At 48.2% G+C, this 14,873-nt stretch overlaps 1 protein-coding gene across 3 annotated transcripts in view; it reads right to left on the reverse strand.

The window, feature by feature from the left end:
- Positions 1–14,873, reverse strand: part of SULF2 (sulfatase 2) — a 349,962-nt gene that overhangs the window by 14,083 nt on the left and 321,006 nt on the right. For all 3 annotated transcript variants that reach the window (XM_077335558.1, XM_077335559.1, XM_077335557.1), the window contains 2 exons: positions 14,191–14,398; positions 1,462–1,711 (listed from right to left, as the gene is read on the reverse strand). In XM_077335558.1, coding sequence (XP_077191673.1) covers positions 1,462–1,711; positions 14,191–14,398 — 458 coding nt within the window. The remainder of the gene's footprint in view (positions 1–1,461; positions 1,712–14,190; positions 14,399–14,873) is intronic.

Below are 14,873 nucleotides of genomic sequence, written 5' to 3' on the forward strand. Positions count from 1 at the left end.
TGCATTGTCATGAAGGTGACTTGGAAGCAAATTGCATTGCTATGTAGCCTGTGCAACAATCATATACTTTATAATAGCTAAAGGTTATGAGACAGCAAAGTACTTGGGTGTCTATGATCAAAACAAGCTGGACAGGAACATGGGGCTCCCTAGCTTAATGTTGGTGTTCATTCTAACTTTGGGTCCACTGGGCTCATGGGCTCAATTCCTCTAACTGAAGAAAGCAGTGGTCTGTAGTTCTGAATATTTCCCCTCCCTTCATATTATCAACATTTAGATGATAAGCTCTTTAGAGCAGAACCTGTTTGGGAGCAAGGTATTCTGTAAGGCAGGGGTCTTCAACCCCAGGCCGCTAAGGCCATGGTACCGGGCCGCCAGCGGCCGCGCCTGCCTTCCCCCCTGCAGCGAGAGGCGAAAACGCACACGTGTGGCTGTTCTGCGCATGCGCGTTAGCGCCGCCTAGTGGCGAAAACGCGCATGTGCGGCAACTGCGCGTGCGCGTTTACGTGCAGCTGCTGTGGCTGGGCCGCCGGCTCTCTCCCACCCTCGGAGGCGGTCAGCGACTACAAGAAGGTTGGCGACTGCTACTGTAAGGTAGCGATCCCCAACCTGTAGGCCACGGACCACATGTAGTCCTTCGACTAATTGGAGGTGGGCCCCGAAGGATGCCTTCCCCCTCCCTGGTCCTTTACTTCATCCCCCCGGCCCTTTACAACACACTTTGGGTGTCATTGTCTCCCATCACTCCCAGATGGGACTATCTCGTTACAGAGAAACAAGCTCAGGTTTCCCATTGATTTGTCATTGTCATGAGTTAAAATTTCCATGAAAATAAAATGTTCCTTATGTTCATTGTTGTGGCATGTCTGTATCTTATTTTGAAGGGATGTTTAAACATTACCATAGTGATCAGAGAGAGTTAGGGCAGTGGTTGAGAGTAGAGGAGTAAACTCCCCCCCCCCAACCGGGCCTCAGTAAAAAGCGTTGAGTGGTCCCCGGTGATAAAAAGGTTGGGGACCACTGCTGTAAGGTACCATATATACTGATATTGCTAAACGAATAACGGTGGTGGTGGAAAGTGTTATCAAGTTGCAGCTGACTTCTGATAACTTCTGGCTTTCGAAGTAAGAGATGAACAGAAACGGTTTGCCATTGCCTGCCTCTTCATAGCACTCCTAGGCCTATTCTGCACATGTTGGATAATGCCCTTTCAATGTGCTTTGGGAGCTGGATTTTCCTGTGCGGATCAGGATAATCTACTTCTAAAGTGCACTGAAAGTGCATTATCCAACATGTGCAGAATGGGCCCTAGACTTCTTTGGTAGTCTCCCGTCCATGTACTAAGTGTGGCCAACCCTGATTAGCTTTCAAGATCTGACAGGATCAGGCTAGCCTGGGCCGTCCAATGCAAATAATAACAGACAATCGTAATCCATTTAAATAAACCCCAGGAATCCTTACCTGTGAGTCACTTTGATTAAGTTAGGGGCCGTACTCTCTAAAATTCCACCAGCACCACTATATTCTCCCGCAGCCTTGTCGTCATCCTCATCATCGTCTTCGGCACCCTTGGCCTTTTTGTGTTTGTTTGTAATATTACTGGACAAAACAGGCTGGTAGCCATCCTCCAAATCCAAATTATAGACCTCTCCATCCAGTTCAACGGACACAGAGCGAATCGAGCGACTCCGAAGGTAGCTTGCCTTGTACTCTGGGGAAAGAGGGGGTAAAAACACAGCTTGTCTTTTGTGTTAAAGCTGCAGTTGTGTGAAAAGAATTCAGCCTTGGATAAGAAATAGGCGAGCTCAGGAATGACTAAACTCTGCAGTTGCCATGAAGAGCAGAAGTTTCTAATCTTCAGCCAGCCACATTTCAAGAAGCAACAAGTACATTTTTTGGTATAAGTCAACCCCTAGGCATGCAGTCTGAAGCTCTGCCCATGAGGCTGGGAGTTCAATCCCAGCCGCCGGCTCAAGGTTGACTCAGCCTTCCATCCTTCCGAGGTCGGTAAATTGAGTACCCAGCTTGCTGGGGGGTAAACGGTAATGACTGGGGAAGGCACTGGCAAACCACCCCGTATTGAGTCTGCCATGAAAACGCTGGAGGGCGTCACCCCAAGGGTCAGACATGACCCGGGGCTTGCACAGGGGATACCTTTACCTTTTTAATTAACGTACTCAGGTTTTACAATACAGTCAGCATCAGCAGTAAACTGGTCTCAAATGCCTTAAAACAGGGGTAGTCAACCCGTGGTCCTCCAGATGTTCATGGACTACAATTCCCATGAGCCCCTGCCAGCAAATGCTCTCATGGGAATCATGGGAATTGTAGTCCATGAACATCTGGAGGGCCACGGGTTGACTACCCCTGCCTTAAAAGATATGTGGTCGTGGAAATTGTCAAAATACAGCTGATTTTTGGCAACTCTGTGTCTGACCTGCCTCTTCCAATATTTGAGAACGACCATCTTTTTATTACAAGTGAACACTTGGGGCAAACTGAATTGAAATTTAGAAAGATGCCCCTTTCCCCATTGCTCATCCTTGGCTGAGGTTATTTCTACTGATCTAGGATAATACACATTTTGGAAATCGCACCATCAGTAGGATCAGCCTCAGAAGCTACAACTACAGCTTCTGAGATATCAAAATAACGATAACAATGCTGGTCTTCATAGAGATAGACTTATGTCTCAAGTATACAGTCACTGTATACAGCAAGCCACTTTCAGCCTCAGTTTACCAAATGGGTTCAGTAGTTTTTTAAAGCTGTAAATGTCAGCCTTTGTGTTCGTTTCCCAGCCCTCAAAGGGCCAATCCTGTGCCGTATTACATTGATTTCTAATGCTTAACCCACAGAGTCTGTAGGTGGCAGCAGAACCTTTGGAATGCTTTGTGGGAGCTCCAGCTTCCTGAACTGGCCGTCATGGTAACAACCTTTTAAGAAGATGCCAAAGGCCTTTGACCCCCCTTTAGTCTGAAAGGTCTTTCAATGTGAGCCACTTTCCCTTTCCCATGGCAACCGAGCTGAGGGATATCCCAAACTTCCATCTGGTCTCTTTGGTAATTTCAACTCCCCTCCTGGACTGCAAGTGATTTTTAACCTCCTTCCTCAAAGCCTGGTCTTCCTTCACATCTACAATTCAATATGCTCTGCTTTTTAAAAGTACACGTACATTTTTTCACTTCTGTGCAAACAGGTCCACATAGTCACTGTACAAGAAACTCAAGGTCACTGTTGCTGGCAATGCTTACAAATTTGTTATTAATGGTCTCCTTTTATCTCAGTCTACCACCCACCACTGGCTGCTACCTAGAGTAATGGGGCAACAAACACCGTAATAAAGTCAGGATGCAGGTAAATTATATCCAGTGATTCAGAGGGGCAGTCCTTTGTTAACTGGACTAGTTCAGTTCCACTCTCACTAGAAGATTATTTTTCAAAACGTTTGCATCTTTTTCAAAACGTTTGCAACTTCCCACCCTACCTAGCGGTGGGATAATAATACTGACCGACCTTATAGAAATATGTTAAAGACTAGTAAAAAAGCCCATTGTATGAAGAAGACAATGGGCGCTAGCAGGTGGGGACCAGAGCGAGCGGCAGGCGAGGGACAGAGCGAGGGACAGGCTACCTGAAAGAGGAGGCGGGAGTCCCAGGTGTGGTGCGCTGGGCTGTGGCGGCTCCTCTGCATTTTTTTGTTCTTCTGCGGCTTTCCCGGCGGCTCCATTGTGTTCTGGGGCCATGAGGGCAGGGAGCACCCAGCAGCTGTGCTGTGGGCGGCTGCCGGGGCTCCCAGGGCGCCGGCTTGAAGCTGCGAAAGGCTCCTACAGGGTTTTTTTTTCTGCTGGCTCTCGGCTTGGGGCTGCGAAAGGCTCCTACAGGGTTTTTTTTTCTGCTGGCTCTCGGCTTGGAGCTGCGAAAGGCTCCTACAGGGTTTTTTTTTCTGCTGGCTCTCGGCTTGGGGCTGCGAAAGGCTCTTACAGGGTTTTTTTTCTGCTGGCTCTCGGCTTGGAGCTGCGAAAGGCTCCTACAGGGTTTTTTTTTCTGCTGGCTCTCGGCTTGGGGCTGCGAAAGGCTCTTACAGGGTTTTTTTTCTGCTGGCTCTCGGCTTGGGGCTGCGAAAGGCTCCTACAGGGTTTTTTTTCTGCTGGCTCTCGGCTTGGAGCTACGAAAGGCTCCTACAGGGTTTTTTTTCTGCTGGCTCTCGGCTTGGGGCTGCGAAAGGCTCCTACAGGGTTAATGTTTTTCTTCTGGCTCTCGGCTTGGGGCTGCGAAAGGCTCCTACAGGGTTAATGTTTTTCTGCTGGCTCTCGTGGGCGTGCCGGCTTGGGGCTGCGAAAGGCTCCTACAGGGTTTTTTTCTCTGCTGGCTCTCGGCTTGGGGCTGCGAAAGGCTCCTACAGGGTTTTTTTTCTGCTGGCTCTCGGCTTGGGGCTGCGAAAGGCTCCTACAGGGTTTTTTTTCTGCTGGCTCTCGGCTTGGAGCTACGAAAGGCTCCTACAGGGTTTTTTTTCTGCTGGCTCTCGGCTTGGGGCTGCGAAAGGCTCCTACAGGGTTAATGTTTTTCTGCTGGCTCTCGGCTTGGAGCTGCGAAAGGCTCCTACAGGGTTTTTTTTTCTGCTGGCTCTCGGCTTGGGGCTGCGAAAGGCTCCTACAGGGTTTTTTTTTCTGCTGGCTCTCGGCTTGGGGCTGCGAAAGGCTCCTACAGGGTTTTTTTTTCTGCTGGCTCTCGGCTTGGGGCTGCGAAAGGCTCCTACAGGGTTAATGTTTTTCTGCTGGCTCTCGTAGGCGTGCCGGCTTGGGGCTGCGAAAGGCTCCTACAGGGTTTTTTTCTCTGCTGGCTCTCGGCTTGGGGCTGCGAAAGGCTCCTACAGGGTTTTTTTCTCTGCTGGCTCTCGGCTTGGGGCTGCGAAAGGCTCCTACAGGGTTAATGTTTTTCTTCTGGCTCTCGGCTTGGGGCTGCGAAAGGCTCCTACAGGGTTAATGTTTTTCTGCTGGCTCTCGTGGGCGTGCCGGCTTGGGGCTGCGAAAGGCTCCTACAGGGTTTTTTTCTCTGCTGGCTCTCGGCTTGGGGCTGCGAAAGGCTCCTACAGGGTTTTTTTTCTGCTGGCTCTCGGCTTGGGGCTGCGAAAGGCTCCTACAGGGTTTTTTTTCTGCTGGCTCTCGGCTTGGGGCTGCGAAAGGCTCCTACAGGGTTTTTTTTCTGCTGGCTCTCGGCTTGGAGCTACGAAAGGCTCCTACAGGGTTTTTTTTCTGCTGGCTCTCGGCTTGGGGCTGCGAAAGGCTCCTACAGGGTTAATGTTTTTCTTCTGGCTCTCGGCTTGGGGCTGCGAAAGGCTCCTACAGGGTTAATGTTTTTCTGCTGGCTCTCGTGGGCGTGCCGGCTTGGGGCTGCGAAAGGCTCCTACAGGGTTTTTTTCTCTGCTGGCTCTCGGCTTGGGGCTGCGAAAGGCTCCTACAGGGTTTTTTTTCTGCTGGCTCTCGGCTTGGGGCTGCGAAAGGCTCCTACAGGGTTTTTTTTCTGCTGGCTCTCGGCTTGGAGCTACGAAAGGCTCCTACAGGGTTTTTTTTCTGCTGGCTCTCGGCTTGGGGCTGCGAAAGGCTCCTACAGGGTTAATGTTTTTCTGCTGGCTCTCGGCTTGGAGCTGCGAAAGGCTCCTACAGGGTTTTTTTTTCTGCTGGCTCTCGGCTTGGGGCTGCGAAAGGCTCCTACAGGGTTTTTTTTTCTGCTGGCTCTCGGCTTGGGGCTGCGAAAGGCTCCTACAGGGTTTTTTTTTCTGCTGGCTCTCGGCTTGGGGCTGCGAAAGGCTCCTACAGGGTTAATGTTTTTCTGCTGGCTCTCGTAGGCGTGCCGGCTTGGGGCTGCGAAAGGCTCCTACAGGGTTTTTTTCTCTGCTGGCTCTCGGCTTGGGGCTGCGAAAGGCTCCTACAGGGTTTTTTTCTCTGCTGGCTCTCGGCTTGGGGCTGCGAAAGGCTCCTACAGGGTTTTTTTTTCTGCTGGCTCTCGGCTTGGGGCTGCGAAAGGCTCCTACAGGGTTAATGTTTTTCTGCTGGCTCTCGTGGGCGTGCCGGCTTGGGGCTGCGAAAGGCTCCTACAGGGTTTTTTTCTCTGCTGGCTCTCGGCTTGGGGCTGCGAAAGGCTCCTACAGGGTTTTTTTTCTGCTGGCTCTCGGCTTGGAGCTACGAAAGGCTCCTACAGGGTTTTTTTTCTGCTGGCTCTCGGCTTGGGGCTGCGAAAGGCTCCTACAGGGTTAATGTTTTTCTGCTGGCTCTCGGCTTGGAGCTGCGAAAGGCTCCTACAGGGTTTTTTTTTCTGCTGGCTCTCGGCTTGGGGCTGCGAAAGGCTCCTACAGGGTTTTTTTTTCTGCTGGCTCTCGGCTTGGGGCTGCGAAAGGCTCCTACAGGGTTTTTTTTTCTGCTGGCTCTCGGCTTGGGGCTGCGAAAGGCTCCTACAGGGTTAATGTTTTTCTGCTGGCTCTCGTGGGCGTGCCGGCTTGGGGCTGCGAAAGGCTCCTACAGGGTTTTTTTCTCTGCTGGCTCTCGGCTTGGGGCTGCGAAAGGCTCCTACAGGGTTTTTTTCTCTGCTGGCTCTCGGCTTGGGGCTGCGAAAGGCTCCTACAGGGTTAATGTTTTTCTGCTGGCTCTCGTGGGCGTGCCGGCTTGGAGCTGCGAAAGGCTCCTACAGGGTTTTTTTTTTTTTCTCTTCAGCTTCTCGCCGGCTGGAGTCTCGTCAGGCCGGGAGCAACTGCGAGCCGCGCTGCGCGCGGCTCGCAGTTGCTGGGGCTGGGAATCGGAGGCTTCCCTTCCCCCCCCCACCCATCCACCCCCCCGAGGCTCTCTGGAGCCTTCTCTCGGCCGGCGGAGCGGGCTCGCAGCGTCCACAACGCTGCGAGGCCGCTCCGCCGGCCGAGAGAAGGCTTCCCGGCCCACCCCCCAGCCGAGGCTCTCACCAGGCGGGCCGCCATTTTCCGAGCGAGTGAAGCAGGCAATGGCATGTCTGCTTGGGGCGGGATTGACACTCGGAGGGGCCAATCAGGAGCCGCTTCGCGGCTCCTGATTGGCCCCCCCCGAGTTTTTATCCCGGACCGGTCCCGCCCTAACTCCTCCCCACTACCCCTTACTCCTTTATACAGTCCGTGGCGCCCGTGGCGCCACGGGCTGTTTACAGATTAATAAGACAACATAAAAAGTGCTTCAAGCACTGGAGAAAACCCCTGCCACATTAATATAAATGTATTAACATGCTAATGTCATGATGTTCTGATATTTGTTTTTAATTTTTTTCTAATTTCCCCTAACACTGAATTTGCATTATAGGCTTCAGTGGCACCCTGATTATTTCATGGATGTTTTCCCACCTGGGATTCAAGCTCTGCCAGGTGAATCATAGCTCAGCGGAAGAAAAAAGAAGTAACATGGAACACTTGGCTGAAATGAGGGAACTCCCTTCCTTTTCAATTCTAAGAGGAAGTTTCAAAGAGTTACACCCAAATCATTAATCTCTTCCATGTCTTCTTTTCCAGCCAGACTTCCCATTCTTGTGGGCCTTCTTATTTTTGAATAAAATATTGTTTTCGTACAAAATGCCCCCTCCTGTTGAGGAAGTTTCAAAGAATGGATTTTTGTGCAAGTGAAGATGGAAAAGTGGATTTTTTAAAAATTGAACAGAATGTTAAGCTTTCTACCTGTATAAAAGCCTATGGCATTCAGACATTCTAATAAACCTATGCAAGTTGTCAATCCAGGAACCTGAAACAGTTCTACTCAGAAGTAAGCCCTGTGTTGTTCAGTGGGGCTTAATCCCAGAAAATGTGTGAATTTGGACACAATTATTAAAAAACCTTGTTTGGTACTTTACTGTTTTGGAAACAACTGTTTTCGTACACCATAAAGAACCAGGATTTTATCAAATCATGGTTTATAAATCAGTTTATAAATCATTTCTGAGGACAGCCTACCTTGGCTAGCTGGTAGGACATAGCTTGTAATAGAAATATACTCTCAGTGGATTAACTTCACTATAGATGAAACTAGTTTTCATTGTGCAAATTTGAAGTATGTTTCTTTTTGTTGTGTGCTGAAAATGCATGGTGACACCTGGAATAATTACAAAACTGCAATTAAACAAGACGATGTTTTTTAATAAAACTATAACTCATCAGGCCTATCTGATTATTCATGTACAACTGCCAAAGTTCTCCTTCTTTGGAAGTTTTTAAGTAGAGGATGAGTAGCCACCTGACAGAAATACTGCTTCTGTGAACTTAGGCAAATTGTGAGTGGGTGGGCAGAAGGAACTGTGTTGGTGTTTTGGTTCTTGTGGCCCTTTCTTTCATGCTCAAGGAAATGCCAATCACCATTTTGGGGTTGGGAGGCAAACTTCTTCCAGGCCAGACTGGCCAGGGATTCTAGTTTTTTTTTGGGGGGGGGAGGGGGGCAATCATCTGGGCATGGAATTGGGGTCACTGTGGGTGGACAGATAATTGTGAGTCCTTGGAAAAAACGTTGCTGGGTCTGGACAGGTCTACTGGGGGATGAGAACATGGGAATCTTCATAGGGCGCCAGCCAGTTTATTACCAGAAGTAGTGAGGAAACACCTAACAGAGTTCTTCAAATATACCTCAAAACATGTGCTAATATTTCATGGAAATATATAACCAACGAGGAATTTAAGCACAGTCCAACGATCTCCCCCCCCCACAACCCCATTAGTCTGTCCCATAACCCAGGGGTAGTCAACCTGTGGTCCTACAGATGTCCATGGACGCTGGCAGGGGCTCATGGGAATTGTAGTCCATGGACATCTGGAGGACCACAGGTTGACTACCCCTGCCATAACCCACCCTTTGTCTTTCTGCAGACTTCTTGAATGAGCAAGAGATTTAAGGTTTCTAGCTCTTACTGATATGGATCCTGATGATTTGTTTTAAACCTTGATTGTGCTCCATCTGGTTAAGCAAAGCTGCTTAACTTGTTGATTTAAATAAATCCCAACTGATTTAAGAAGAGAGAAAGTGATTAGCTAGACTGTTGAAATGTTGCAAGTGCTTAATTTTCAATGGGTTGTGCCCTACAATTATTGTAAAATCACAACTCCCTCTGGTCACAGGAGAATAACCGGGCTTAGTTGAGTAGATGGGTCCCCAAAGTGTCCATGAACGCTTGTTGCTTTGCCACTGGCTGTGCTGATGGAAGCTAGTTTGGGCTTTTCTAGGCACTGCTACTGAATCCTGAAAAACACTCATTCTCTGAAGACGTAGGATGTAAGCATTAACGGAGTTGTCCGTCAACTGGCTTACCCTTGGGAACCCTTCCCCCTTTAGGCTGATAGCCAGGTAAGGGTTTCTTTCTTATAACGAAGGGGATTAAAGTCAATGGTGAGTCCAGTGTTTAATGTCTTAAATTAATCTATTGTTTCTCCCATGTTTGGAATGACTTGGGTGACTTTCAGAGCCTGTCCAGTGGGTGAAATGGACAAATCCTCTATCCCTCTAGCTGGCTTCGCTTTCCCTGCCGCCTCCCTCACAAGTCAGTCATAATATCCAGCCTAATCAACAAGACAGGGAGGGGGAAAAGTAGAGCTAACGACGGGCTTTCGGAGACCCACCGCAGTTATTTTCCACCAGACTGAAACCACTCAGTTGGCCTTCCCCTTTCCTTCTACCTCCCTACGCTTTGGCTCCATTTTCCCTCTTTGACGCCTACAGCAGGTACATATGGATGCCCTGCTGCAGCTTCACCTTAACCCTGCACTGGCTTTGCCTGATTTCTGCATTGAAAGAGTTGGCAGCCCTATGTAGAGCCTAAGTGAAAGTAGGGTTGCCACCTTACGGTGTGGAATTCTCCTGGAATTGCAGCCAAGCTCCAAACTATACTAACCAGTTCCCCTGGAGGGAGTGGCAGCTTTGGAGGACAGGCTCCATAACTCCTTTCCTTTGAGAGCCAGCTTGGTGCAGTGGTTAACAGCGGCGGCCTCTAATCTGGAGAACCAGGTCTAATTCCCCACTCCTCCTCCACATGCAGCCAGCTGGGTGGCCTTGGGCCAGCCACAGTTCTCCCAGAATTCTCTCAGGGTGAATTCTCTCAGAATTCTCTCCCCTACCTCACAGGGTGTCTGTTGTGGGGAGAGGAAAGGTTGGCAACTGTAAGCCTCTTTGAGACTCCCTTGGGTTGTGCAAAGTGGGGTACAAAAAAAAAAGCTCTTCTTCTCCCAAACTCTGTCCTCCCCGGGGATGGTCCCTAACCCAGAATTTGCCAGCCTAAGTGCAAGTGGGAGAAAGCCCTCGTTTTATATTCCACATTGCGATCCAGATGCATATCGAGTTCAGGCGGCAGCCTTTGATAGCTTGGCTGCCACGACTCTGTTTTCCAGAAATAAACAGTGGTAGGTGGTGGCATGGCTCCAAAAGAGTCCATAGGATGTGGCCTCATGCCTCTTTCTTTATACCAGAAAATCTTAAATGGCTCCAGTCCAACCTCTCTCTCTCCTGCCCAAGTTTAAAACAAACAAACCAACCTTTGTTCTTGGTATTTTTTAAATGTCCAGCCTCAGCCATGTTATTAGGGGCCATTAATTTGAAAAGGGTTGTTCAATGGAAAGCAGCACTAATTGTATTTTGCTCGTCCACCTCTAGTGCCCTCTCAGCAGATTGCTTTGGGTGCATTCCTCTTTTCCTGGCACAATTACATTTGACTTTCCTCCCATGGTCTGCTGCAGCAAGCGTGGTTCTATTTCTGCTGTGTGTTTTGATTACTTTCCAAGTAACTAGTCCCCATTCACACCAGCTGGGGCCTTAGCTGATTAATCCTTTGCTGTGAATAGCAGACTACAGACGACACTGTGTCTTGTGAGGACACACTAGTTTGGTTTTCCCGACACAGAACTGAACTACTTGAAATATAGCCCCAGAAACTGTTGCTGAGACAGTCTCCGTTGCAAGGTGCTAGCTAGGGTGAATTAATTTCCAATTACTAAGTGTTCTTCAAAGCCATCTGATTTCCTTCTATGCAAATGCTCTCTTTTGTCTTCCCAGGAGTTTCTCAGGGTCACCTTTATGCATCATAGCAAAGAACTGCCACAGGTTGATCACATGACTTCTAAACAATATTGAAACGAATGCCCAGATGTGCCATATCTTTGCAGCAGTATCTTCATACATGAAATTCCACAGAAAATACCTGCTGGGAAGCGTTATCCAATCAGGGTTCTGGACAGCATATCTGTTGAATATGTTTGAAGAGCTTTCAGCTGTAACTGATGTGCTTTTTTATATCATGTGTGAAAAACTGTTATATAACATATGGTTTAAATAACAAGATGACAACTGAAAAGGCTTTGATCTAACTGGAAGGGCTCAGCAACACAGGACAGAAACTGGGTGCTAAAGAAAGTCAGCAAGAAGTGCTTTTCAGAGATGGAAACTGTTCAGTTATTGCTGTGAAGATGAGAGCCGATAGGCCAAGAGGGCAGTCAATCACAAACTGTACTCCCAGATCTTTGTAAACTGCGAGCCAGCTTGGTGCAGTGGTTCAGAGTGGCATCCTCTAATCTGGAGAACTGGGTTTGTTTCCCCGCTCCTTCACATGCAGCCAGCTGGGTGACTTTGGGTCAGTCACAGGGTCACTTACCTCACAGGGTTCCTACTGTGGGGAGTGGAAGGGAAGGCAATTATAAGTCATGTTGAGACTAGGCTTGTGCGATTCGGCCACTTTGGCGGAATTCCGTGCCTGCGTAGTTGCGCCCGCTGTCACGCCACTGCCGGCACCGCCCTCCCCCCCCCCCCGCGGCACAACGCTGGCTACGCCCGGAGGAAACGGCCACCGAAGCCGCCAAATCGCACAAGCCTAGTTGAGACTCCTTTGGGTACTAAAAACCAAGGTATAAAACCCCCAGATTTTCTTCTTCTTCGTGGATAGTTACTTAGGCTGGGATGGATTAATCAGTGATTGATTTCTGCTGCTGAATGGATTTCCATCAATGGAGCGGAACTTTCTCACCTACACAGTTCTGCTACAGTCAGAAATGTTCCCCGAAATACTTCTTCCAGCCTAAAGGGGACTCCTCCCTCTTTCTATCAAATTCATAAACACAAAATCAATTCTCAACTGTGCCCGGTAGCTCAAAGATCATGACAGCAAACAGCAAAAACAGTCCTTTCCCCCTGCAACAAAAAATTAGGAACTGACTGCAAGGAACACACAATATCTTAGAATGAGAATAACACAAACAATGATGGAAGACATTCATTTCTTACACTACAGAATTAAAAACTGTGTATTTAAGCGCATAAGAAGATTCCCTGGAAAGGCCCTCAAGTCCCTGGCACCTTAAAACTGAGATAATTACCCATTTAACAGGGATGTTATGGGGATTAGAAAAGGTGCTAATAAGTTCTTTGCTGAATGCCTGATAAATGTTAAGTGTCTAAATGGGTGTGATGCTTCTCCCCACTTAAATATCAGCTTTACCTGCCAAATTAGTGTCTTCCAATGCTCCTTAGTTACTAACAATTTTGTCTTAACCATGCTCAGGTTTCCAATGCACCTCCCCTTCAAAAACAAGTTAACTGAGCTTCAAGCACAAGCAGTATGTGAAGATTATCTCTTGTACCACAAATTTTAAGCGGCAAGAGCCGCTTGTGCAATTTCACCTGAGAACCAATAATTTTATTCACCTAAAAATTAGCTTAGGAGTTACTAATCAGCTTGCATGGCAAATATAAAGGAAGAAAATCAATTTAAACTCCCTGTTTGAAGCTCGTGCCAGGTCATTACCGAGAAAGCCTAATCTGCTAAATAATTAAGGCCCTGCATTGGTTGAGCAAGTCTAAAAGAAACTTTACAGCTGAATAATAATTCTGAGCTTCTGCTTGGCTCTTTTAATCTATAATTAGACTCTGCACTTCAAATATAGATATTAACCTGACTCCAGTTTTAAAAGAAGAGCTTGTGGAATGGGCTATGTGGGAAAAGTCCTGGCCTCTGCAGAGGAAAGTCAGTCTGCTCTGACGCAGGCTTGGTGCAAAACCAAACCTTGCCACTTTTGGCTGAAGCTGCACAGAAAATGTAAGCAGCAGGTGGCCTCCAGAACAGAAAGTATCCATGCCCCTGTGAAGTGCGAATGAGTGCTACAACATCCCGAGAGTCCAAACCAAATTTTGAACCACCTTTGAACAGGTGAGACTGTTTTACACCAGGGTTGAGTCTGCACTTTGCTTTGCGTTCTCTCCCAACCTGATTAAATCCCTCCCCTCTGCACAGTATTCGATTTCCATTTTGATTTTGGGTGCTTTAAATTTTCTCTCTGCAACACACATGATTGATCTGCGGTGACCCTATCTTTCCCCCGTAATACGAGCGGATACAAGTCGCTGTATTTAAGAAATCCGCTTTTGAAAGCCCCCAGTATAAGTGTAGATGTTCTGCGTTTTGCCGGATTAACTTCCTCCAATGCTGACATAGCAAAGCAGTTGTCCCTGATTGACCTTGGGCTTACCACAGCACTGATAAAGCTGTTCTGATGGAGCAGTAATATCAGGGCTCTCTCAGCCTCACCTCCCTCACAGGGTGTCTGTTGTGGGGAGAGGAAAGGGAAGGCGACTGTAAGCCTTCTGGTAGAGAAAAGCGCCATATAAGAACCAACTCTTCTTCTCTCTCAGCCTCACCTCCCTCACAGGGTGTCTGTTGTGCGGAGAGGAAAGGAAAGATGACTGTAAGCCGCTTTGAGACTCCTTTGGGTAGAGAAAAGCGGCATATAAGAACCAACTCTTCTTCTTTTCCAAAAGACCCTCGCAGGGGACTATGCAGCCTGCATAGTAGACGTCCTGTGCATCGGTGCTTATGGGAAAAGGGGCTGGGGGGTTTTCTTGTCTTCCTCCAGGTTGCCTGTTGCAGTTTGAACAAACTATGGCATGGAACCCAAGGCAGCCGGACTTTGTTCTATCTAGGACGGTGCTGCTAATTAGCCATGAGTTTTGCTTGCAGCAAACAGGGAAAAAAACACCCTAACTCCACCAACCATAAATCTAGTGAATGCTTTAGAAGCTGTCCCACATTCCTTTTGCCTTTAATTAGAAGCACCTAAAGTTGAAAATACTGCACTAAAGTGGAGTCAGGTCAATATCGGTCTTTGAAGAGCATAGCCTAATTACGCCAAGTTTCTCTGTAGTGTGCAAAGGCCTGACTTACTCTTCTTGGAGAAGAGCTTCTTCCGCCTCCCGATGGGGCTGAGCTTGTACTCATTCTCCTCGCAGTTGCAGTCCTCGCTGAGCTGGCTGTAGTACTTGGGCATCAAGTTGGGCAGGCCTTTGCTGCTACCCGGAGCGGTGAGGCTGGCCATCCCTTTGCATTTGTGTAGCTTGAGTTTCCCACTGGGATCTTCTACACACTGCCATTTCTGAAACACAAAATCCCAAAACGACATTGCAATCTATTCAGGAGGGTAGCCAGGTTGCTCTGCAGTGGAAGAATAAGAGTTGGGTTCAGGAACAGCAAGATTGGGGGGGGGGTATGAATTTCCAAGAGTCAAACTGTATCTGATGAAGGGAACTTTGCATCTTGATAGCTCCCCCCCCCACCTCCAATCTTGTTGAATGAAGTAAGACTGTGTACATGCAATTTTTAGACTTTGAGATGTCAGTCCCCAGGTAGGACTTGGAGTCCCCTGGGATTGCAGCTCATCTCCAGGTGACAGAGCCCCTGGAGAAAATGGCTGCTTTGGAGGGTGGACTCCATAGCATTATACTCCGCTGAGGTCCCTTCCTCCCCCAAAACCTGTTTACTCCCAGCTAAACCCCAAAAGTCTCTAGATATTTCCAAGCCCAGAGCTAGCAACCCTATTTATACATCACCCTTCACCTAAGGAACTAGTT

This window comes from Paroedura picta, chromosome 4 (genome assembly GCF_049243985.1).
Source record: "Paroedura picta isolate Pp20150507F chromosome 4, Ppicta_v3.0, whole genome shotgun sequence".
NCBI classification, from domain to species: domain Eukaryota; kingdom Metazoa; phylum Chordata; class Lepidosauria; order Squamata; family Gekkonidae; genus Paroedura; species Paroedura picta.